The sequence below is a fragment of the Rattus rattus genome, chromosome 15 (assembly GCF_011064425.1).
Source record: "Rattus rattus isolate New Zealand chromosome 15, Rrattus_CSIRO_v1, whole genome shotgun sequence".
In the NCBI taxonomy this organism is placed as follows: domain Eukaryota; kingdom Metazoa; phylum Chordata; class Mammalia; order Rodentia; family Muridae; genus Rattus; species Rattus rattus.
The window spans coordinates 12,617,905-12,645,153 of record NC_046168.1 but is presented as its reverse complement, the minus strand read 5'-3'; the positions used below and the strand labels follow the sequence as shown (position 1 = coordinate 12,645,153).

Below are 27,249 nucleotides of genomic sequence, written 5' to 3'. Positions count from 1 at the left end.
TCAATAAGTAATCCTTTAATATCTAATCTTTAGATATGTGGAAAATTCTACAAAATTTACCTAGTAAATATTTTATTCCATTTAGACTGTTCTAACCATTTTTTTTTTTTCTGAGAAACCTAGCAGATTCTGAGGAAGGTGACTATAAACATCTAAAACCTTAGCGGCTTAGTCAATAAAAAAATGTTAACCCCATTGATACACAGAGAAACACACGTTACGAGATTAACCATAAAATCAAAATGTGATCAACAGCATTTATTTCCCTTTTGAGGAATTGAAGAGTTGACATCACATCAGAGACTTCAGAATTAACACGCAGACTGGAAGGACAGCTTCTACTTACACACTGCTTCATGCTTTTCACATCCACGTTAAGCTCCCACTCTGATCGGTCGAGGTACACACACTCTGTGACACTTAACACATTACATCAGTTTTAGTTTGCATGCATTCGAGATTGAGTGATACCTGCAGGCACTGTACTTCAGTGTTTGTAAACTTGAGCACACCCATGAAGAAATGAAATGCTAAATGCTGCATGAGTGGTCAGGAACTATACATCACTTCATTACAAAGTCTAATCCACTGTTCCCACATCGACTTTATTAAACCGATTAACAAGTTTCATTTGTTGAAATATAGTGACTCCTCCCCCTCCTCCATAAAACATAAGGGCGAATTTCCTATGAAGTTTGTATTTTAAATCAGTACTTATCCAAGCAAGTTTAAATAAAAAGTAACAAGAATGTTCACTTTTATCTTCATGGTAGCTTATTTGGAGAATAAAACTTTACACACACACACACACACACACACACACACACACACACACACACACACACACACACGAAAAAAGAAAGAGTGCAGTGATTGTTTATGGTGAGCAGGAGGCACAGATCCCAGGAGAACTTTCACCTTGCTCCCTCTAGGATAAGTTCTTTTAGAAATGAAGGACAAGCTAGGCTCCTTAGATACGTGTGGAAACGGTAATGGCTGCCATGATTGTTAGGTATCTTTAAAAGTAACTCTAGAAATCATCTGATGATCCCGATGTCACAAGCATGTGACAAATTTCAAGTTTCTGACACTGCAACACCGGATATGATGCAGACAAGAAAGCTATTTTCTGGCATTGTGATGTCTTATTCTTGATGTTCAAGCAGAAAGTGTTTCTCTTCACTTGATGCAATAAACTGGTCAATGAAAACTTGCAGGGATGCAGGAAATCCCAAGTTACCTGGACACAAATACACACACGACTCCATATAATAAATATATACAGCAAATAAAATGGTTAAATACAATTTAGAACCCTTCAATCACTGCTTACACAGTGCCAAATCTAATCTTAAGGTTTGTTTTCAATGATGATATAATCTATTTGCTTAAAGGTAAAATCCAACACTATCCACTGCTTCAAGAATTAACACAATGACCTAAATCCAAGTTAAACAAACATATAACAAACATTAAAGTCAGTAAAATAGATTCAAGTCATTGCAATTTCATTTTATACTTGATACATTTTTGTTTCTACCCAGGATCAATTTTACTTCAGCATGAGTGTTATACTAAAATGTAACTTTACATTTTAAATTTAAAGTATTACCTTTATTAAGTTTTTAATTTTGGAAAGGTTTGTTTTGATCCAGTATTATATATATGTATCTATGTATCTATGCCTTAAGAAAAATAAGAAGTCAGAATAATCAGCATGAGCTTTTCCACAGTCTTAATTCCCAGCCCATTTCTTTCCACGCAGTATTTTACTTTTATTACTTGAAATGTCATAGCAAATTATCCAGACCACATCTTTTGGATCAGCCAATCACAGAACCTAAATCTCAAATGCTATTCTGAAGAAGTGTGGAGTAAATAATTTTGGTAATCTGTAAGATGGTTGCATGCAATGTATACTGTATGATAACAGCACCAAACCCTTTATAAAAACCAAACACTCCTTCTTCCTGCTTGATGGTATTTACACAGTCTCTCATTCCCTCATACTGCGTATTAATTGGAAGTACTTCATAACCAAGGTCTGTATTGTCAATTATTGTGCGTGTTCCTTGAATATGAAGACGATGCAGAACTGTTTCCAATGGGTAAAGTATCACGTCAGAGCAAAGGCTGGCGGCAAAGTTAGCAATAAGTTCTGGAAAATAAGCATCCAGCATATTCTGCATGGGGCTAGTGCTCTCGGCTAGGTGGCTACTACAGGTCTTTCTCTTCAGAATTAGAAGGACAATCTTCTGAATGATGGAGCTGATGATGTAATGGAGAACTCCATGCAGCACTGTTGGGAAGATCAATGAAAACAGTGGAAGAAGGCGTTTGCTGTGAGGCACTCCCAAGCCTATCACCCGTCCAATTCCTTCTTTAACACATTCCAGGATGCCAGTATTATCTCGGATTATCTCACTCTGAAACAAAAGTGATGAAAAAGATACAATTTTATTTGTTTCATGTATATGGTTGTTTTACTCCATGTATGTCTTTGCACCATGTCTGTGCCCTGCCTGCAGAATCCAAAAGAGATCATCAGATCCCCTGGAACTGAAGTGCTGAGAACTGAGTCCCAGTCCTCTGGAAGAGTGGTTAGTGCTCTTTACCACTGAGTGCTCTCTCTAAACCCATCAATTTAAAAAAATTTTTAAATTGCCATGGAAAATACTGTTATTAGTTTCCTTTGAGATAACTGTATTCACGAAAGAAGAGAAACATCCATGATTTACCAGCTTCAGCTGTGAGATTGGATTAGCATTACATTCTTTTTCAAAACAAATACCACAATGAGCAATGAGCAGGACATAGTCTACCTCCATAGTCAACCCTTTGCTTCCTCATCCCACTATGCAACTCTTTTTACCTGTTCCTCCTCCAACAGAACCTTTTCATGCTATAACCAACCTTTCCTCTCAGGAGAATCAAGCTCCACACTTCAGGCTTGGACCAGGAAGTACATCTTGTCTACTATCCCAGTCCCTTCGACAGGAGTCACTGTCTCCTTTCCACCCAAGCCATTTCCAACCTCTAGGATGAACCTGCCCTGATATCCCTGCTTTTACCTCAACCTATTCAGTCCATATCAGTCTTAGAACTAAGCAAAGAGAAGAAGACCACATGACTAGATCTCATTGCAAAAATTCCAAAATATGAAAGACCAAGCCAGTATCTTCTCTCTAAAACCTACCGGTCACATATAAATATTTGCCAAGGCAAATTACCTAGGTAAACCCAAGGATTCAGAATTTAATACCCAAGAAATATAAACATAAGGCTGACAGAATTGATTAAGACAATCCAGAACTTGAGAACAGAATTCAATAAAAGATAGAATGACTGAAGAAGACTGCAGTTAGAAAACTCACAGGTTGGGGTTGGGGATTTGGCTCAGTGGTAGAGCGGTTAAACTCCTGGGTTCGGTCCCCAGCCCCAAAAAAAAAAAAAAAAAAAAAAAAAAAAAAAAAAACTCACAGGAAAGTCTCATTAGTAGAACAAATCAAATAGAACATAGAATATTAGGACTTGAAGATAAAAGCACAGGATCTAGATCAAATAAGCAGAATATTAAAAAAAATTAGACACAGAGAAGGAACATATCAGAAATGTGGAATATCATGAAACAAACTAAACCTACAAATTATAGGCAAAGATGAGAGAGAAATTCCAAGTCACAGACATAGATCTAATCTTCAACAAAATCACAGAAGAAAACTTTCCCTAAACTAAGAAAAGATACCGACATACAGATATAAGAAGCATACAGAACACCAAAGAGACAGGAGAAAAGAAAATTAGTTAAAAGAGAGAATACATGACAAAGAAAGTGTATTGAAAGCTGCATGAAAAAAATGCAAGTCATGTACAAAGAAAAATATATCAAAACAACTCAGTAGAAACTTTGAAAGTCAGGAGACTCAGGAGCAATCCATTCCATATTCCTAGTCTTAAAAGATTATAATGGACAGCCTATACTAATATACCCAGCAAAACTATCTGTCACAAACTTTCCATCATATAAACATCCTAAAAATGTATATCCAACAAACCAAACCTAAAGAAAATATAGAAATCAATATGTGAGGGCTGGGGATTTAGCTCAGTGGTAGAGCACTTGCCTAGGAAGCACAAGGCCCTGGGTTCCCCCAGCTCCAAAAAAAAAAAAAAGAACCAAAAAAAAAAAAAAAAAAAAAAAAAAAAAAAAAAAAAATCAATATGTGGTGATTTGAGTGACCACCCCCTATAGGCACATATGTTAGAATGCTTTGCCCCCCGTGGGTGGAACTTTTGGGGGAAGATTAGGATATGTGGCCTTGTTGGAAGAGCTGTGTCACCAAGGGTGGGCTTTAAGGTTTAAAAATGCCAGGTTCATTCTTTTTCTCTCTCTGCCTGCTGCCTACAAATCAGGATGTAAAGTTCTCAGCTACTGGTCCAGTGCCAGGTCTGTTTGCTTCCTGCCATATCAATCATGGACTAATCCTCTCATGCTGTACTCATGAAAGTCCCCAATTAAATGCTGTCTCCTATAAGTTGCCTTGGTCAGATTGTCTCCTCACAGCAATAAAACAGTAACTAAGACACTATATTCCAAGATGAATAAAAAAACAATCAGCATAGCAGGGAGAGTGTAGAAACAAATACAAAGCCATAATTATTAAAATAGATAACACTGAGAACACAAACAACACCAAAAATCAACAATGCAGTGACCACAATTAACATGCCCATGTTAATTAACTTTAAATGCCATGGCCTGAATTCCCCAAGCAAAAGACATGAGCTGACTGAGTAGAGCAAGAAACAAAGTCCATGTGTCTCCTGCGTACAGGAGACACATCTTAGCTTTAAAGACAAAGATAAAGGGTGGACAAAAATAACCTAATGGGGCCAGGAGACAAGTGAGTGTCACCATTCTAATATCTAACAAAACAGACTTAATTAAAACTAATCCAAAGAGATAGAAAAGGCTGCTACATTCTAATCAAGGAAACAGTTAATAAAGAATACATTACCATCCTAAACATGCATGCACCAAACTCTGGAGAACCCAACTGGATAAAAATATATACAACTGCATTTAAAAACAGATTAGCGTCACTCCATTAATAGTAAGTGATCTCAATTTTCTCCAATAGACAGGTCATCTGAATAAAAAGACAAACATCAGAATTACTTGACATAATGCACCAAATGGACTTAAGTGATGTCTGAAGAATATTCTGCCCAAACACCAAACAACACACAATCCACTCAGCAGCACACGGAAGGTTTTCTAAAACAGACCACATCCTGACACACAAAACGAATCTTTACAAATTCAAAAAGACTGAGATCACTCCTTGTATCTAATATGCCCATAATACTTAAAAATTGATATCAAATAAAAGTCTAGTAATTATACATTCATAGAGATTAAACAATTCATTAATGAATGATGAATGAGTCAAAGATGAAATCAAGAAAGAAATAAAAAAATTTCCAAGAACTAAATGAAAACACAACATAACAAAACTTCTGAGTCACACTAAAAACAGTCAAAAATAAACAAAGCAAAACTATCCAAAAATTCATATAGAACCACAAAGAGCCCAGAGAGCCAAAACAGCCCTGAGCAGAAAATGAAGGTAGGGGAATGACCACTCCAGATCTTAAGATGCACTACAGAGCCACAGCAATAGAAACAATACAGGACTGGCACAAAAGCAGGCTTCTAGGCCACGGGAGAGACAACCTCAAGATCCAAACCTGAGCACCTGTAACTTCAGGCACTTGATATTTGACAAAGATGCCAAAAACATGAGCTGGACAAAAGAAAGCAGCTTCAACAAACGGTTCTGGGAGATTCAGTGTCCATATGCAGATTAAATTAGGCACATATCTATCCCCTGTACAAAAACTAATTCCAAATGGATCAGAAACCTAAACGTGAAAGACTGACACTTGTTCCAGGCAGTAAGTATCCTAGAGGATATAGATATAGGAAAGGGCTTCCTGAACAGGACTTCTTTTGCCCCAGAACTGACAGGATGACTTGATCAAACAAAATGTTCTGAACAGCTAAAGAAACAACCGGGGGAAGAAGCAGTGCACAGAATAGGAGAAAATCTTTGCGAGCTACACATCTGACAAAAGGTATAGCTGTCAAAGAACTCCGCCTGGAACCTGAACAGAGTTCTCAAATGAAAAAGAAGAGGGAAGGGGTGGCTAAGAAGGATCTCAAAAGAATGCTCATTGCTCACTGTCCCAGCTATTAGAGAACTGCAAATCAAAACAACTTTGAGTTTCCTCTTACCCCAATCAGAATGGCCAAAATTAACATGACAAACCAACCTAAAACAAACAGAGGAGATGAGCCTATTCACTATCTGTAGAACTGCAAACCCATACAGTCGGTATAGAAATCAGTGTGGAGATTTCTCAAAATATTTAAAAATAAACCCTCCATATGATCAAGCTACACCACACCTTGGCACATGCCCGAAGGATCGGACATCCTAGTCCACAGATGATGCCCGGTCATGTTCACTGCTGCTCTATTCAGGCCAGGAAACCAAAACAACCTAAAACTCCTGCGACTGATGGATAATGGAGTGTGGTGCGTATACACAGTGGAATAGTTCTCAGCTGTGAAGAAAATGGTATGGTGACCTTTGCAGGTAAATAGTCAAAACTTAAAAAGATCTTATTGTGTGAAGGGATCCAGATGGAGCGAGGCGGGGGGTGGGGGGCGTGGGATGGGGGCAGAGAGATCTCATTAGTGGCTCCCAGCTCCAAATCTTCAGATGAGAGTACCTATCCAATACTAACTGCAGAAACCAGGAGAGTAAAAGGGAGGGAGGGCAAGCGGTTGGGGAGCAACAGAGAAAAAAGCACAGTATTAAGTGATCCAATCAGGGAAATCAGAAGTGGGGTTCTCTACAGGAGTGGGGAGGGAGGTAAATGCACAAGGAGGGTAGAGAGGAATAGCAGCATACAGTGGTCTGACCAGGGAAACAGGAAAGTAAGGCCATTTAGGAAAGGGAGAGGGGAAGTACTACAGAAAAGGGAGAAGGGTAAAATAGGGAAAGGGTAATAAGGATGTCTGAAAAAGTTAGAAGAATCATATTATTATCTTTTATAAATTATAATACACAGAATTCTGTGTATAAATATACGTGTATAGTTTAAATAAACTTTTCTCATCTTGCGTGACAATGCTCCCTCCAAGAGACAAAGACCACCTAGCAGAAATCCCAATAGCAGACATGAGAAGTTCTTTGTGCTGCTAGCCAGGACTGTATAAGACCCTCTCACAACACACAGCCTAGTGCTACTGCTCTTGGTCCCCTCCCAAAGGTGAAGGAAAGTCCCAACGGCTCAAAGTCAGACACTCCAGAAACAGGGAGAAGAGTAGCTTTCATAGCACCAGAAGCTGCCATACAAGCTGCCAGAGGAAGGGAGCAACCAACCCAGCTCTGATGCCCACGAGCCACAGAAATAAGCCTTAACCTGTAACCAGAGGAGAGCATGCTTGGTGCTGAAACCGAGGCAACAACGACTCACAAGGAATCACTCATGGGCCTTGAGGCAGAACCTGCAACTACCACCTTACTAAAGCAGCGTAAACTCGGGAAACGATCCAAACAGTCGTCCTTACCCACAGATAACTGTAGTACTTGATCCTTAACAAAGAAACAATCTTTTACATTAGATGGAGACCATTACAGAAAATCATAACATATAAAAACGGCAGAATTGTGGAGCCCAGTTGCAGTGGATGGACACATTACACATCACTCCTACACCTAACGTTCATGGACACTGCAGAAGAGGTAGAAGGATTTAAAAGGCCAGATCAGGGGCCTTGCTGTGAAATTGTGTCTCCTGGTAATATAGAAGCTACACCCATAAGGTATCACCAACGTGACTCTCTAAACAGGAGCTGAACAGGACACAGCAGCAGAAATGCCAAAGTGGATGGGGGAAGCCCATGAGGCATCAATACTGCACAAGGAACTACGGGCAACTGAGGATGCTGAGAGAGGGAGAAACCGTCTTCTCCAGGGAAGCACACCAGTGCATTAGCCAATGCCGAATGGTCAGTCAGTCCTGGAAACATCCATATGAGTATCATTACCCAGCCTGAGACATTATATTTAGGAATATATATATCTACACATATACATATATGAAGGTAACGGCAAATAAAGGAGGTCATGACTCTGAAAAGGGGCAAAGAGGATATACGAGAAGGTTTGGAGGGAGGAAAGGGAAGGAAAAATGGTGTGATATATTACAGCCTCAAAAATAACAGAAAAGGGGCAGGGGGAGACAGGAATGAAGTGGACAGCGATTCTAGTACGGAAGTGGGATATGGTGGAGGAGAAAGTAGAGAGCCTGCCTCAACTCTTTTAAAGGAACTCCTTAGAGCACTAAGAAGCAACAATGAGGGAGGAAGCATGGAAGGTGCTTAAAGATCCCGGAGGTGTCCATTTTAATCCCGTCTTCTCAATTTACTGGCTGTGCAGCAACTGTTACTACAGTGAACTCCCCCTAAGCATCACGTCAGCCTCTTATAAAAATGGAGTTGGTATAAAATATCATGTATACAGTTGTTCTGCAGCAGCTTCCTAGACTGAAACATTCTGGGATGGTCTGTATATGCTTGGCACTATTAGGAGATGTGGCCTTATTGGAAGGAGTGTGTCATTGTGAAGGTGGGGGTTAAGAACATCCTCCTAGCTTCCTAGAAGTTAGTCTTCTCCTAACAATGAAGTTCTCCCTCAGATGAAGATGTAGAACTCTCAGCTCCTACTGCACCAAACCTGCCTGGATGCTGCCATGTTCCTGCCTTGATGATAATGGACTAAACCTCTGAACCTGTAATCCAGTCCCAATTAAATGTTGTCCTTTTTACGACTTGCCTAAGTCATGGTGTCTATTCACAGCAGTAAAACCCTAGCTAAGACACATTCCATCCTGCATCTGCTCCTAAAACAGGAAGGTAAACAATTCAAAATACCTTCAGGAGTCCCTGAAACTGACCAGACTCACTAGCCCCCTCCCTACCAGAGTAAACAGCAAAAGCTGAGAATCACTCTCCAAGGAGTGAAGTTGTGATGCAAAGAAGACTCTATAACCAGACAAGTTGCAAAGAAGATTGTGGGACCAAACCAACTGCCAGGAAGCAGAAACCAGACGAGTTACCTGAAAAAGGTTTAGACCATGTCACTTGGAGAGGGCACTTTCCAACTGATCGTGCTGCCTGCAAACTGTGTACTGAGCTCCAGGTTCCCAACTTTGTGAGCTGTCACCCACGCCAAGGTAGGCTTTGGTGATGCAAATGTCTTTGTGTCATTTCTGTTGCTGTAAGTAACCCCTCACCTATATTTCTATAAAACCCTAATAAAATTCATTGACTGACCAAGTTGGTCTTTGATGGTATCTGTTCACATGGGAAATAAATGCTTAGTTTTAAGCAAAAGATCAAATTGATACAATTTATGCTTTAAAATAATACTGTCTGTTGTACCAACAGTGACGAGAGCTGTGACAAGAGAAGGTAAGAGCTATACTTATAAAGCTACTGTAAATCTCCAGGGAAGAGACAATGCTGGCCTGGCCTGGGAGGCAACTATGGAAGTCAATCAATTCAATTCTGCTTTCAAAATCATAGTTAATGGGAATTACTGCCAGATTACATTTACGTATCATCAAAAAAAGAAAAGAAAAAAACAGTCAAGGGACTGGAGATACACGTAGCTCAGTTGTAAAATCCTTATCCAGAACTCATAAGGTCCTCGGTTAGGTGTCCAGTGCTACAGAAACCCAGGTATGGTAGCGTATCCCTGTAATCTCAGCACTTGGGAGCTGCAAACTGGAGGTTCAGAAGTTCAAGGTTATCTGGCAAGTCTGAGGCCAGCCTGGAATTCACAATACTAGCAAAGTTACAGTTATGAAGTAGCAACAAAATCATTTTATGGTTTCATCACAGCATGAGGAACTGCATTAAGGCATCACAGCACTAGGAAGGTGAGAAGCTCTGCTCTAAAGTAAGGCTGAACGCTTACAGTGCACTACAGTGTGCATTATAACGGGGCCCTCGTCCCCTCTAACCTACCGAACCATTTCCCCTTCACTTATCAAAGTCAATCCTTTCAACTCACCAAAACCAGGTGATACAATCCTACTTAGCTTACTTTCCCTCTGCTCAGAATGTTCTTCATGTCTTTCTCAGGCTTAGACCTTCTAATATCACCTTCTCAATGAGGCTTCACCTGAGCTTTCAAAAATATTAACTGCCCTTTTTACCCACACTACATCATCCTGGTTCTGCTCTTCAACAATCACTTCCTTACAGACTTCAGCTATGTCATACATATTAATGTCTATTCTCCCTACGAGCTTTTAAGTGCTACAGAAGTAGAAGATCAGTATTTTTTGCTACTGTGTTACATGAGTCTAAGACCCTATCTGAAACAGGTTGTTTCTTAAGAAAATAAATTTAAAGAAAATACAATGAAAAGGCAAAGTCAATAAAAATTTTGTTACAATACTATACCGAGAAGACTGAAATTGATCATGAAAAATCAATATGGACCCTTATTTTAAGAAAGGGACTGAACCAGTATAACTTTGAAACACTAACTTTTCAAGTGCACATAGATGGGATTCAAGGATACTGGATAAAGGACAAACCACAGGGAAGTAGTTCCTGTTCAAGCACTTCAAACAGCGGCTCTTCCAGTGATCGCCCTGAGGGAACGAAAAGCCTGAGAAAAGAAAGCAAACTGTCTGCAGACAAAGGACACAAGAAGGTGAGCAGGGCACTAAGAGTGAGACACAGAGAACACAGCAGGAACAGTGTCCAAACAGACACAGAGGAAATCCATTTCTGTAACCTGGGTACTTACATGAATAGAGACTAGTCACTAAACACTACTTCTATTCCATAGAAGATAAAATTACAAGTTTAAGAAGATCTCTAAGAAACTGTCTAAAGTTACAGTTCCAATTTAAGTAGACAAATGTGACTGTGGCAAATCTGTCCCAAGCCAAAGCCTCTTTCCTGATACAGCATGTGCTTAGGAATTTTGCCTTAAATTTTCATCTTTCTGATAGCTTTTTCTTATCTTTAAACTGAGATTGCCTGACAGACTTTTTTTTCTGATCCACATTTTAATCTTAATCTTTTTTTCTTTTATTTGATATTTTTTTATTTACATTTCAAATGTTATTCCCTTTCCCAGTTTCCCAGACATAAGCCCCCTACCCTCTCCCCTCCCCTTCTTCTTTCTATAAGGGTGTTCCCCTCCCCGTACACACACCTCCAACAATCCCCTACACTAGGGGGTCCACCCTGGGCAGAACCAAGGGCTTCTCCTTCCCTGGTGTCCCAACAAGGCTATTCTCTGCTACATATGCAGTTGGAGCCCAGGGTTAATCCATGTATAGTCTTTGGGTGGTGGTTTAGTCCCTGGAAGCTCTGGTTGGTTAGCACTGTTGTTCTTATGGGGTTGCAAGCCCCTTCAGCTCTTTCAATCCTTTCTTTAATTCCTCTAATGAGGGTCCCATTCTCAGTTCAGTGGTTGCCTCTAGCATTCATTCGCCTCTGTATTTGACATGCTCTGGCTGTGCCTCTCAGGAGACAGCTATATCAGGCTCCTGGCCTGACAGATTTCTAATTCTGTGAACTACACAATACCATCCAATGTGAAAGGACAAATACGTTTTAGTCATGAGATGTTAATTTCAGTTAACCAAAGTTAGTTCTAACAACAAGAACATTGGAGATTAATGATGTAGTGGGAACAGAAAATAGAGAAAAAAAACAAAAAAACAAAACCCAGAAAGGCAAGGCTGTCGCAGCAAGCAGTTTACAGAGCAGGCACTAACACGGGTGGGGAAGTATTCTTGAAGATCGGATGCTGGAAACAGAACACAAACTGTATAAGCCCTCCCATCTTATGCTTTACCTATGAAAGACAGTGAAGCTGTAAAATGTACTTCAATGTATCTGAAGTGCCACCGTGTGGTTAGAAACAGTAAAAACAAGCAACTGAATGTTCCTTCAGAGGGATATTTTTAAAATATGCTGTGTAGTAAATTATCTACAGGTACTACAACTTACTATGAGGATGATTATTCCTTATGCTCAAACATTATTATTAACCATTAAGATAAGCCATAAGCGTATTAAATTGATATAACATATACAACAAGTCACAGTTTAGGTTCTGAGATACCTAAGTGAAGAGTATAGCTGTATATGGAAGGGAGGAAACAACTAAACCGTAAGTGTGACCCAAATCTGCAGCATAAATATTAGACCTGTGTTAGTATGTCATAAATAAGTGTATCTGTGAAATGAACACTTAAAATCAGACATATAGTACACTTAAATATTCTTTTTTTTTTTTCTTTTTTTTTTTTTTTTTTTTTTGGAGCTGGGGACCCGAACCCAGGCCTTGCGCTTGCTAGGCAAGCGCTCTACCACTGAGCTAAATCCCCAACCCCACACTTAAATATTCTAAAAATACTCACAAAAAGGTTCCAATAAAGAACAGCTCACCTGTACTGTTTCGATCAGACTTGCTGAATAGAAAGGCATGGCCACCATGTACGTTAGGCTGCAGAAATTAAACCAAACTGTATCAAGCGCAACAACGTAAGATCATTACAATAAACTTCCAAGATGTCTTAATGTACTCACCTAAATGCACATTCAAACCTAAAGTGATCTTTTTAAATGTTCAACTATCCTTTGGAACTAGTGATTTTACTCAATACACTGAAAAACGGTACTTTATTGAATAGACGGATATAAAAAAGTAACAATAATACAAAGACGATCTGCCAAAAAAATCCAAAAACAGAAAACCTAGCTTGTACCTTTAGCCGAGTGTAGCCCCTTTGTGGTTAACTGTTCTGACATCGACTTGCATATAACTAGTACTCCCTGAAATGTTTCTGAGCCCTTTGGATGAACAACTGTATCATAGTTAGAGTCTCGTGATGGCCGGAAAGGAATGCTTTATGTTACTTACCTATTATCCTTTTCCACTTCTACATTTCCATCAGCAGAACTAAGCCAGCCTACAGCTATAAGAAAAGTTCCCTTCTACCATGAAAAACTAATGTTGTATGGCTTTCCAAAGCTGGTTCTTTATCAGTGTGATCACATCACAACTTTGCAAGCCTGCAAAGTGTAGTTACTTAAAATCCTTTCATGGGTGAGACCAACCTAACCAGCACCCTTAGGGGCCAGATCCTAGTAAGTACTCACCTCCAAGGTTAATGGAACATCGGTAAGTAATTATGTGCTGGACTGACCCAGAGGGAGTCAGCAAGCTAGAGAACTTCTAATTCTTCAGATAAACGGAATAACCTTTTAATCCGTAAAGGTAGTTACTGATGTAAAATCACTAGTCCCTTTACGGCACACTGCAATGTGACTGTCATTTTGAGCTCTCTCTTCAACAAATACATACATTCCTATCTCTGATTAATAAGACACAGGTTTAATACCCTTTTATCAAAAATGCTCAAGACCACGTGTGTTTCAGATTTGGGGATATTTGCATAGAAGTAACGAGATATCTTGGGGACAGGACCTAAGTCTAGATACAAAATTAAATCTCTGTGTTATACTTTTATACACCAAAAGTGACTTTGGTGTTTTTGCACAGTATTTTCTGTGTGGCTATTTTCTGATACCCCATCCCTTATTAAATGGGATCGATCCAGTTAAAGAAATCAAGACACTTGACATGTCATGTTGGTGTTCAAACTCTTCAGAATTTGGTGTATTTTGGATTTCAGATATTTGGCTTCTTCATATTCAACCGTAACTTTTTGTTTTAACCTAGGTTAAAGAGCTGGGGAACTCAAAGCTGGTGAAGCACTTGCCGTGGGAGCGTGAAGACCCGAGAATGCTCCACAGCATGCAGTACAAAGCCAGGCACAGTAGCATGCATTTGTAACATCGGTGCTGGGTATGTAGAGCAGGGTGTGCTGGCTGCTCTGTCTAGTCAGTAACCCCAGACAGCACTCCAACTGATGGCCTGAAACCATACTCAATTCCCCACATCTTCCCCCAGGATACAGCCTGGTGGGTCATCCTGAACTCTCCATCCACACCTTTCCCTAAACCCAGGTTCTACATCCAGTGCCCCTAGCCCAGTCTAACTATCCTAGTCTGAACCACACATGGCCGGATACCAAGTGATCGTCTCTAAAACATATACACATAAGTAACATTATATGGACCGACGAGGTCGTATTTATGTATTCAGAAACACGAACATACACCAACTAACAAATAAGGAAAAAGGGCGATGGGTTTGAATGAAAGAAAGGTAGGGGATGCATGGGAAGTGTTGGAGAAAAGGGAAGGGGGAAATGATGTAATTATATGTAATTATAATCTTAAAAACAGGACCATGAACTGGGCAGTGGAGGTACACGCCTTTAATCCCAGCACTTGGAAGGCAGAGGCAATGGAGTTCAAGGCTAGCCTAGAATACAGATCGAGTTCCAGGACAGCCAGAACTACACAGGAAACACAAAGGGAATGGGGGAGGATCTCCATGAGAGGGAACTGAAGCGTTTGGTGGAAATAAATTTTTAAAGAAATTAAAAAAATACTGTTGGTGGCTCCTGAGGACACTCTGGCCTCCGCATGCACACAAGTGCATCCAAACACGCAAACACACACACACCCACCCCGCCCCTGGAGAAAGAACAAAAGAGAAAGGATCTAAGCCGAGCCAAGACTCTTATCTTTCAAATGCCTAAAAATTACTTTAAGCAGCATGTGTATTTCAGGATTGCTTATTGCTGCTGCTGCTGCTGCTGCTGCTGCTGCTGCTACCACTATTATTATTATTGTTGTTGTTGTCATTATTATTATTCCATGTGTATTTAAAGACTTACCCCTAAGCCTTTTATTACTTACTCTTCAAAACTCTATCTTAACACTCTAACCACCTTGACTATATTAGGCATAAGAATTTTTTTTTTTTTCAGTTCTAACACTAAAAAGCTAATAAAACTTTCTGGTAACAATGTCATTTTTAAAACTTACCATTTCACTCCCCTTCTCCTCAGAAAGGGAAAAGGCAATGGGACTTTTTTTTTTTTTTTTCTTTTCTTTTTTTTTTTTTTTTTTTTAGAGCTGGGACCCGAACCCAGGACCTTAACGCTTGCCCCAGGCAAGCGCTCTACCACTGAGCTAAATCCCCAACCTGCGATGGGACCTTTTAAATAAATAAAAATATTAATTAAAAAAGCTTACCATTTCAGGAGAAGGTGTTCACCTATTTGTTTAGGGTTCCATTTGTGTGAAACCTCCCTAAAATGTAAAAATAAATGTAAATAAAACAAAACTACATTACTTAAAACATTTTGTTTTAGTCTGTAAAATGGGTTTTCCTTCTGACACTGTGGTTCAAAGAGTCAGTGAGTGAGTCTGCTGACAGAGGCTGCGGTGATGGTGACATGATGGCTACTCCTGTGTCAGAGTGACAGGTAAGAAGGCCCAGGAGACAAGGCTCCAGCCCTATCTGTGAGGAGGTTTCAAGACTGGGTGGATTCATGGCTAGGCTCCTGACTGAATGAAGAAGAGAAAGTTAGCTGTGCAGCAGCACCCTCTGCTTTCTAAAACCGTGCAGGGATAGAATTCTTTGATCAGAAATGCTCCGGACAAGATGTGTTTCCCATACGTACCCCCTGATCATATGGCTCTGGGACTTTGGAACCGGTCTGTCTACTCCAATCTCCCTTCTTTACCTCTCTCCACATAGCTAACTTTACACTTTCACTGTTGTTGCCTATGGTCCTGAAACTTAATTGTAGCCAGAAGCTGAACCACAAATATTATTACTGCAGTCACTGAACTTTTGCACACTACTAAACTGAATGCCCTGCACTTTGTCAACTTTTTTATAGATCTCTGTGTATGAGGTGGGAAGCCTCAAAGAGAGAGAGAGAGAGAGAGAGAGAGAGAGAGAGAGAGAGAGAGAGAGAGAGGACACATCTGCACTTTTGAACATACCCTGTGACATAAAAAGCATTACAGATTAAAGTTAGCCAAGCACAGACGTTCAGTTTTTAGAATACGAGTCAAGAGGACTTGGCTGGCTGCTAACCTTTAGGAAAGCTGTATTAAAGGAATGCTGAGACTACACAGTCCTTTGAGGGCAACACATGGGAAAAAGTGTTGCTCTTAGCTCTTGCCTTTGTTTCTTTCCTTACAAAGATTAAATCCCAACACTGAGTACATGTGCAACACCAGTTAGACCTTCAACTTACTCCCTTCTTAGCAATCAAGATAACATATCCTTTAGATAATTAACCCAGAACTTTCCAAACCTTTAACACTATCCGTGAGTTCATTCAGAAAAATATACTACAGAAAACATCACGCCAAAGAGTAGCCAACAAAGTACAATTGCTCACTACCCTGTCAGCATCCCTTTCATGTCTGGTCTGAGCGCCTTGTTGCCAACAGCCGTAACTGTAGGACACTCACAGCGCAGTTTTCTTGGGGCTTTCGAGTCCAGTGCTGTCTTTCCTGCAACAAGTAACGGCTGAATCTGACCGCAGAAGAGACACTCAGCTTCCCTACATTGGTCTGCTCTCTCTCTCCCAACTACATATGCCTGGGAATCTTAAGGGGGTTAACTGTACACAAATCAGACAATGTTTTATAACCAAATGAGCTACATAAAGAGGAGGTTAATTCCTCACTCCTGCTTCCCACGGGGCTGGCATTGCTGGTGCACAGCAGAGGAATGAAAGGCAGGTCAGCAGACAGTAGCAGGACACAGAGCACCCTACCACACACTTACTCAGCAAGGTATATAAAGAAGCTTGTGGGTGGGTGAGAGGGGGAGCACCTCATAGAAGCAGGGGGAGGGGGAGGGGCAGAGGGGAAAGGGGATAACATTTAAAATGTAAATAGATAAAATATTCAATTAAAAAAAGTTTTAAAAAAAAGAAGCAGCAGCAGCTTTACTGTCCTCCCTTCTCTGGGCTTTTTCAGACAAGCTTTCAAATTCAAGATATTAGCTTCCATATTTGACAAAAATTTAATATAAAACTAATATGGAAAAAAAGGCTACACATGTACCTTGGTAAAGGTGTAAACTCACTAATGATGCCTTCTGCTCCAAGTGTGACTCCCTGAACAATAAATGTGCTTCCCATTCCTTTCCACAGGGCTCTTGGTCCCTAAAATCAAAACAAAAACAATAAAAATAATTCTGTTAATGCTTAAATATAAAACACAGAAGTCCTTAATGAAAATACAGGAGGTTTGCTGGTATTTCCTAGTAAGGCATTACTCTTACATAAATCTTACAGAACTGTAACTAACTGGGTTTCTACCACTTTGTTCTTGGTCTCCTGAGGCACTCGCACATAACCCAGGATGGCCTATGTAGCTGAGACTCACCCTGAACTCCTGATGCTCCTTCCTCAACCTCCCAAGTCCCAGACCCCAAGGCTGTACCAGAACAGCGCCCTCGATTGTTAATGTTTTGTGGAAGTCTAGTTTAGACTAAGATGAACTAAGATTCTCCATTTAATTAAGTGCTCTAAAATGACTGGCTAGCTTATTTAAAAACCTCAGACACCTCTACATTCAACTCCCCACAAATCCAGCTGTTTGTGACCTACAGATATCCCAAATTTCCTATTTCCCCAGCCTCACTCCATCATAGCCACTAGCCCCATTTCTTTCCCTTCTCTGTTGGAGTTCCTATTTTCCTCAACAACTCCTTCATGTGCCTAAATCATGCATTTCTTATTCTTCCTATGTAATCAACCAAAGTTCTATAAGTTCTCAGCCTCTCCTAAATCTACTTTTCTCGTCCTTAAGTTATTACTTAAGTCTAACACTGCAACAGTTCACTGTTTCTGCTACAATAACTCCATAGTGTTGTTACTATCATTATTATCTATATTATTAGTGAGCCAGAAAATAAAATAGCAACATTGTAAAGTTAAAAGAAACGATATAGTATCAAGAGAAAATGTATCTCTTTTTCATTCCAGTCCCCCAAAAGCTTTTATCTTCCATCCTCCAGAGTCAGTTCCGCACATAACAGAATATCTGTCTGCACGGAAAGATAGACCATTTTTTCATTTGTTCATTCTTGGCAGATGTGCCTTGAACGATAAAAAAAAAAAAAAAAAAAAAAAATCAGCAACCATTCCATATTGGTACACACAGAGATAGTCTCTTATTTGTAAAGGCCACCTGGTGTTTTGCCACCTAAATGTTACTGTACTGACACCACTGCTAGATAGGGTAATTTCTATACTCATTTATTTTTCCAAGTCACCCCCACCCACCCACCCCTCTCTCTGTGTGTTGGCTTTTGAGAGATGGGATTTTTCTGTGGAGTTCTCGCTATCCAGGAAATCACTCTATAGACCAGGCTGGCCTTGAACTCAGATATCTACCTGCCTCTGCCTTCCCTCCAGAGTACTGGGATTAAAGGAGAGTGCCACTACTGCCCAGCTATTTGGGCTCATTATTATATGAAATTCCACAAAATAATATCCTTGCATATACATGTTTACATATGATCACAAATATTTATGTGGAAAAGTTCTTAGAAGTCAAACATACAAAATTTAGATTTTAATTAGGTAGTGTTTATGCCTTTCATCCCAGTACTAGGGAGACGGAGGCAAGTGGATCTCTGAGTTAGGAGACAGCCTGATCTACAGAGCAAGTTCCAAGACTGCCAGGGTACACAAAGAAACCCTCAACAAAAATAAATAAATTCTGATGCACACAATCTGTTTACCATGTACTTATTACTCGGACACAGTGACATACTCTAATACAGTTCCTCATGCTGTGCTGACCACAACCATAACATTATTTTCACTGCTACTTCTATAATTTTGCCATTTTTTTTACATATCTGATATGCAGGATATCTGCTACTTGACCCTTACAAAAGGGCTGCTGGACACCTCCCCGGGCCCGTGACCTACAAGCTGAGAGTCACTGCTGGAGCACATCAGTGGTTCTCTTGTAATCCTTACAATAAAGTGCAGACCCCAGAGGGCCCTCTGTGATGCTGCTCTTCTCTGGTTCTTTTTCATCCTCCTCTTACCCTCAACCTCTGCTACAAGGTTCTATTATACTGCATATCTAGTCCCCAAATTATAACCACTCTTTTACTTTTGCCTTTGAATATCAACATATAAAACCATTACCTCAGCATTAAGAAGCAGACTTTCTGACAACTCAGTATAAGTATGGAAGTCAGTATCTCCTTTCAACCACTTTCCCACATCGTACCCTGGGTTCAAGCTCAGCTGTGAAGGTGAATCTTCAGTGTAAACAGAAATGCTTAACTGAGGAGGAAGACTCACCCTAAAGATTGGCAGCATCAAGAGCTTCCCAACTACGGACTCAGTGTGATCAGCTACCTTGAGCTCAGGCCTCCATGTCCTCACTGTCACGATGACAGTGTTTCAAATCGAAATAACCCCTTCCCTCCTTAGATGCTGTCAGGGATTTTGGTACAGCAATGAGAAAACTAGTAAGCATGTAAGTGTGCTGTGTACCTCTTTCCTACCTGTTAATCAGTACTTTATAGTCTCATACTGGACCACAAGCGTCTGCTGACACTCTTGTCTCTAGGACTGAATCAGAAATCTCTTGATTGCATTTACCTTACCTGATGCTAAACTCTTGGAACTTAGCACAGGTCGTTGCAAGTTCATTGAATTAAGTGAAGTTCTGAAAGACTCAAAGGAGAATTCTTACTTTAATTCTTACCACTTTAAATATATAGCATTAATAGAGTCTCACCTGAGTTTTGTTGAAGCTATACATAATGTTGATAACTGAAAATGGAGTGAGATGGTAATGCCGAGCATGGTAATTGACCTGTAAAAATATATATTTTTGTTCTCTCAAGAAATACTAAGACCACAAAAATGTCAAGTTTAGCATAAATAACAGTTAAGTTCTAGAATCAAATAATAACCACTTCAAATAAGTATTAAGTGCTGTGCATACAGCGATATAAATGTAATGTGTACACTAGAACATAAAATACCCAGTAATGAAAACCACAAAGAGGACTTTGCTGTTTGAGAGGTAAGGTTTTAAGCTCTGGACCTAAATCTCATACTCATACTTATTTGGCCAAGCATTTTTTAAACTATAGCTTAGGATCAATGGATGAATTATAAACCAGCCAAACATGTCAAAACGACGTATACTGGATTACATGTAATATCGCCACAATTTGTACTGATTTAGATTGTCTTATGTGAGAAAATTATTTTACAAAGAATTTAAGTCACATGGTAGCACCTGCTACCACACAGGCCAGTTCCTGTTGAGGGCTTCATTACTTTACCATAGGCCTGGAAGGTTCAACATAGCCTCTCAGTTATTCTCAGCACCATCTACCTTTCCCACTGCTGATAACGTGCTATGAGCATAAGAGCAATGGTAAATATCAAGGCAGAAGCATCGGTTGTATGTTTTCTATTATGTTCTTCACCATGGATTCTCACAAGAAGGACAAGAAATCTTCCTTTAAGAGTACCCTCGGTGGAGAAATACAAAGGGTAACTAAGTAATCCTAGTCTATAGGTACACATCACCTTTCTTTTTTTTTTTTTTTTTTTTTTTCGGTGCTGGGGACCGAACCCAGGGCCTTGTGCTTGCTAGGCAAGCGCTCTACCCCTGAGCTAAATCCCCAACCCACACATCACCTTTCTAGTTAATATTTTGTGTTACATAGGGAAGATGGTTGTCATGAGACAAAATTCTTACATGATGTATTTGCAATCAACCTACTTAGACACTTTTCATCACAGAACATCATTTTTTTCTTTTTAAAAATACTCTGTCAAAGTATTACTTTCATACATACTATATTACGTTACACCTGAGATTATACATCTTCCCCTTGTAATACTGATACATAGGGCCTATTACATGCTCAGCCATTCACCTACATACTCAGACCAAATGGGTACTTATAAATTAACAAGGCGAGCTTGTTTTTTTGTTTTGTTATTTAAAAAGAAAGAAAGAAAGAAAGAAAGAAAGAAAGAAAGAAAGAAAGAAAGAAAGAGAGAGAGAAAGAGAGAGAGAAAGAAAGAAAGGAAGGAAGGAAGGAAATGTGGGGGGAGGGCTGGAGAGATGGCTCAGCAGTTATGAGCACTGGCTGCTCTTCTAGGTCCTGAGTTCAATTCCCAGCAACCACATGGTTACAACCATCTGTAATGAGATCTGATGCCCCCTTCTAGTGTGTAAAGCACTCATATACATATAAAAAGAGAGAGAGACAGACAGACAGAGAAAGAAAGAGGGAGAGAGGAAGGAAGGAAGGGAGTGAGGGAGGGAGGGAGGAACAGAACATTCTTAGGGTGTTTGTTTGTTATCAATTTTTCTCCAAGTACCAATGAGAAACACCTTAATAAGAGTTAAAACATTGATTCTGGCCGAGGAACACATAGGATACACTTTAAAATCTTGACATAGGTGAGAACTTTCTGAAAAGGCCTTTAATAATGCAGGAATAAAAACACAAATTGACAAATAGGACAGCATAAATTAAAAAGCTTCTGATCAGCCAAGTAAACAAAGCTTACACAATGTGAGACATCTGATAAGAAAACAACTGTCCAGAACACATACAGAACTGAAAAGATTAAACACCAAACACCCAATAATCCAATCAATCAGTAGGCAAGAAAAAAAAAGTTTTCTAGAGAAAAAAATACTAATGGTCAAAAAATTTCAAGAAAAAAGATTCACTATATACCAGAGAAATATAAATCAAAACCTACTGAGACTCCCTCTCACCCCTACTAGAGCTGCTATAACGAAGAAAACAAGCAGAACAAGTGCTGGTGACTGTGAGGAGAAAGAACTCATTCAGTGCTGCTGCAGGGGGAAGTGCTAGAGGTCCTCGTGAAAACTTAAACCAGAACTCCTGTACACACACGTGCTCGTGCTCGCGCTCATGCTCGCGCTCATGCTCATGCTCTCTCTTCCCTCCCTCTCTCCTCCCCCTCTCTCTCTCTCTCTCTCTCTCCTCTCTCTCTCTCTCTCTCTCTCTCTCTCTCTCTCTCTCTCTCTCTCATTATGCAAACAAAAAAAAAAAAAAAACACTGAAGGAACTAAGAGATCTGAGTCAGCAAAAAAAGCTAGACTCAGACAAATACTATATATTTTCTCATCTACAGAATACAGGAGTTTTGTTAATTAAAGAAATAATAGGGAATAAGAAAAAGACAAGTAGAAGGCAGGAGGAAGGACAAGGAAAGGTAAATGGGACAGGAAAAATCAAAGAACATCATAGACATGTATGAAATGTCGTATTTTATGTTTTCTATTATTAACACATTTTAATAAAATTTTTTATAAAGTTTTTGTGGGAATGTATATCTCATTAAAAATGTACAAGGATTACAGACTTCTTGTGAGCTAAGTGGGTCTTTCAATGGAGATGAATTTTGGTATTCAGTGTTTTACAACCTGGGCACGTAAGTCAGTGAATCAACAATTTTCAAATAACCAATACAGGGTGATAGATAATCAGGTGTGGATATATATTATAATGCATTAGATGCATTATAAATTAATGTTGACCCTTTTAATTTAAGAGTTTTTAAAAAATTAGGTTGCTTCAGATTTCACACTACACGTAATCCTTAAAGTAAGTTTCAGTGTTAACTTCAAAAGGCACAGTATCTGAAAAGAATAAAAATACTCCTATTTTCAAGGACATCATGTACAGGATATTCTTGTTTCTTTTAAAAACAACATTCTATTATCAAACTGACTGGAAGAACAGACATGAGAAGCTGGTTCCTGTTGCTCCAGACAGTAAAGACATTTTCAAAAACCATACATCTGGTAAAGACTGCTTGGTAATATCTGATGAACGCATTATTATTTTAACAAACTAGATCATTACCAACATCAGTTTTCATTTCTGAAATCATGACTCCTGACAGACATGACCCAGATAAGAAAGCATCTTCACTGTCCTGCTAAAAGATCTTTTAAGATTTTGAAGAGTTTTTAAGACTGCAAAGTTTGAAAACTGATATTTTATACCTTTTGGAGTATTTCACATAGGATAATGGGTACACAATTTCAGGTTATTTTACAAGAATTCTATACTTCTAATTAGAATTCGGCTTGTCTTACAAATCCAAGAAATTACATTTACCTGGCATTGGCGGCGTAAAACAATACAAGGATGGGCCAGTACATTTTCTGTAAAGAGACTGTACAGAAATAATTTATATGTGTGCGCATATATATGTGTCTATATATGTCATTTACAGATTGTATCTATAACATACATATACCTGAAGTTACTCCCACACTTTCACAATTAAGAGGATTTAATTCCTTTACATCTTCAAATAATACCAACAATAAATTTAATATAAATGATATCTAGACCCACAAATTCGTAAGTATCTATAGTAAAATGAAAATACTATCTGTGTTTCTGACATGAGAAATGCTACATCATTTAACTTCCCTTTTTTTTTATTTTTTTTTTTCCCTTTTCTTTTTTTCGGAGCTGGGGACCAAGCCCAGGGCCTTGCGCTTGCTAAGCGCTCTACCACTGAGCTAAATCCCCAACCCCTTAACTTCCCCTTTTAAAAATGTCCTATGAACAAAATTCTCATATGAAGAGTCATTTGCTTTCCAAGATCCTCATTTTAGAAATTCTTATTTTGATGTACTTGGTACTTAAGACATAGGATTTTTGGGGTTGGGGATTTAGTTCAGTGGTAGAGCGCTTGCCTAGCAAGTGCAAGGCTCTGTGTTCGGTCCCCAGCTCCGAAAAAAAGAAAAAAAAAAATCATAGGAATTTTAATGACCATGTTAAATACTACTTTATGCATCAAATATTTCTTTTGAATATGTTCCCTGTAAAATAATTACTGCTACAGGTTTAAGCTCTAAAGTGACATATGCATTCGTATATATTAACATTATATAAAATGGTATAAAGCTTTAACTATAAAGAATTAGGCTAAAAAGATTAGCAGAATAGAAAATAAATCTTTGTATCCATGCTGACACTAATATCACTCAGGTTTTAATATGTAAATGAGGTCATTTTATTGGTTAAGATATTTAAAATGATGAAGGTCACTCTGGTATGAAGGATAAACAATGCACAAGTCCAATATTTATGAAATTTTTATTCATAATACCATAAATAAGACTGATGAATGATCTTACCTATAATGACCACTATAAACATATCAAAACAGAAGGAGGAGGTTGAACACCAAATGGTGCCTAAAAATGAAACTCCTGCCTCCACACTGCAAAACCTCCTGGGTACCACTGCAATGTTTAGGGAAATGTTCATCGTGTTATCACCTTGAGAAGAAAGATTACATTCTATTCTATTCTGATAGGCTAATGAAAGTTATTATCATATTCACTACAAAATTACTTTGTGTTTATGCAATGGAATGACTGGTTTCCACCACTATTTAAAACATCAAGTTATGAATTCTAAATAATGAATTCCTACAAGGTAAGTACATAATCTGTTACTAAAACCTAAAGAAATGTTAATCATTTAATATTATAATTAAAGGAAAAACTCAAAATAAATTTAAAAAGTTTAAGATTACCTTGCAAGTCCAATACCAAATCCAGCAAATCTATTCAACTGTTCTAAAATAAAAGGAATAAGATTACTCATAACCAGCATTATATTAACTGTGATAACCAAGATTTTAGAGTAACATGCTGTTCATTTAAACCTCAGATCTTGATACGGAATAGGGAGTCAGTTTAAATAGTGAACGACTCTGGTTGAGCCTATGGCAAATCCCAAGATATGGACCTCTTAAAGGAACAATAGTACTTTCATTCCAATGGACTGTTGTCACAAGGGCTTGCTATCCGGGATGGTTGTAAGTCGTGACTGTTAACCAATAAAAAAAAAAAAAAATTTTTTTGAAAGTTTTATTATCGAAGACAACGATCTTAAAAAGTGCTAAAACTGTGTATGGAGCATATCAAATTAACATTCAGATAGAACCTAAGCATTGCCGATTTTAACTTCTGATTACAATCATTCTAAAATTTCCTGTGGTCATTCTGATTCACTAAGGAATTCACTGCCTATGCTGTACAATTTGTCATCTATTATCACCGAAGGACTACCGTTCCATGTAAAATCTCTCAAAAAACGCTGTGTTATCAATATATATAGGTTGATCTTAAGTTTTAAATAGTTAAGAACAGCTGCTTAACAGACTGTGCTGGGACAGGTATAATACATGCTCCCTTCTACATTACTGAAAACTAACAGCTGAAAACTCCTATTTACACGTCAAAATAGAAGTCTTTCTCCCGAATAACGAATCCAAACTCCTAATGGTAATTTAGCCAGTGGAGTAGACACTAAATATCAATATTCTTGAGAAGCCATTCTCTCTCCCCTGTCCTTCCAATGAAGCGATGGTCCTTTATGATGTGAATACCCTAAGAATAGGCCATGTAAGCATACTCTGGGAACAGCTACCTGCCTCACCGTGAAAGACATACAAGCTAGAAAGCTTCATGTTGAAGTGCTTTCTTCTGTGTGTTTACACATACAAATACTAGAGAAATTGTGACCTTTTAGGAAGGCTTAATGCTGTTAATTATGTGAGGCTCTCCTTGTTGGCAAACTTACAGTCACTCGCTTGCTAACAGCTTACAGCTTCAAAATAAACTGGTTGTGTTAACCAGTTTCCCCTCTTTGGAACTATCGAGATGTAATTTAAGAAAAGATTAAAAACTTTACTGCCTAAGATGGTAACTTTATAGCAATTATACCTGTGTTTTAAATCATGCCATTTATAGCTTCATTCATAAAGAGTTCTCCAATATCATCCTGGATTAGTGACACAAGATGACACGCTGACCTTCCTTTACCTCTTCCTGTACTCACTGATAATTAGGATCTTCCAGTTCAACCACACATTTCTGAACTTCCATAAAAACTGAGGAATGAGTACCACGATTATTTATAGAATGTTTAATACTTAATGATACAATCTGTTATTCCCAGAAAAGAGTCAGGTATTTGCATTTTAAGAAAACAGATCTTAAACATACATAGTTTAAACCGAATATGTAGTTACAACTGAAGCTCTATGACATTCCATAAAGAGTAATTGCTTACAAAGTCAAGTTATATGAGTGTTTCTAACAATTAAGTGGAAGTTTTAGATCAGGAGAAGGAAAAACTTCACAGAGCCGTGGATTTGGAACTAGAATCAGAACTCCCATGGTTAAAAAGGGTACGTGAAGGAGATTAATTATCCTACTGTGCATGTTTACATTATTCCGTTATTCATTTTATTTAGCTCTCATAGAAATAATCAGTCACAAGGCAAGTCTTAAAGAGATGAAAAAACGAGGAACCGGGGTTAAAAATAAATTTATGATTGGCAGAGACAAGCTTCAACCCTAATCTGCCTAGACTAAAAGGCGTCTTTCCAAAGCACTATGAGTCAATTAACTAAATCAAGAAAATCCACCTGCCAAAGTAATTCTGACGACAGTAAATAATCTTTCTTTGCTGCTTCAGGCCACCAGTGGTAACGTTCCTGGGCTCCTAAACTCTCCTACTCATGCATCCTAGGCTATGGAGATGTCACCTAGTGCGGTGATTCCCCGAGCACAAATCGCGTGCGGAGGAGGCTCCCTTCAGGGCAGAGGACGAAAGGAGGGCAGAGGGTGTGGTTGCGTGTGCAAGAACCAAGGCGGGCCTTGCGCGCGCTTCCGGAGTCCGCCGGCCCACCCGCCCGGCCTGGCCCCGCACCCTCACCGCTGCTCCGTCCCGGCCGCGGGCCGTCGCCGCCGCCGGGAAAGGGCTCCTCCGCGGGGCCCTCGAGCGTCGGCGACGCGGACGGCACACCGTACGAAGGGCTTTTCTCGCCCCAGTGCAGGTTGCGGCTGCCCGGGATGTCCGGGGGTGTTGTCACCCAGTGGCCCAGTTCCGTCCCTGAACCGAAGGAGCGCGCATGGAAGGGGCCGCCGAAAGCCGGATCGTCCCGCACGCCTCCCCGGTAGCCCAAGCCGTCGAAGCCCTCAGGGCGCCGCGGATGCATCTCGAACGGGCGGACGAGGACGAGAGAGGCCGGCCCACGGAGCCCAGGCCTCCACCGCGTCCCCGCCGCAGCCGCTGCACGTCTGGAGACTGACAACCGGAAGTCACTGCTAGAACCCGGAAG

The 27,249-nt window shown here is 39.5% G+C and overlaps 1 protein-coding gene across 1 annotated transcript; it reads right to left on the bottom strand.

The window, feature by feature from the left end:
• Window positions 1-225: 225 nt before the first annotated feature.
• Slc25a46 (solute carrier family 25 member 46) lies at window positions 226-27,249 on the bottom strand. The gene is made up of 8 exons (XM_032885470.1): window positions 26,844-27,249; window positions 24,652-24,694; window positions 23,214-23,271; window positions 19,823-19,900; window positions 17,117-17,217; window positions 15,281-15,337; window positions 12,557-12,614; window positions 226-2,426 (listed from the first exon to the last, which is right to left on the bottom strand). The coding sequence occupies exons 1-8, from the start codon at window positions 27,124-27,126 to the stop codon at window positions 1,848-1,850; spliced, it is 1,257 nt and encodes a 418-aa protein (XP_032741361.1). The 5' UTR covers window positions 27,127-27,249; the 3' UTR covers window positions 226-1,847.

Coding starts and splice junctions, on each gene's coding strand:
- Slc25a46 (XM_032885470.1), bottom strand. CDS start 27,126: ATGCATCCGCGGCGCCCTGAGGGCTTCGACGGCTTGGGCTACCGGGGA. Junction 23,272..24,651: donor TTTGGTATTGGACTTGCAAG/GTAATCTTAAAC, acceptor ATTTCTGTACAG/TCTCTTTACAGAAAATGTAC. Junction 19,901..23,213: donor TTTTACGCCGCCAATGCCAG/GTAAATGTAATT, acceptor ATATTTTTACAG/GTCAATTACCATGCTCGGCA.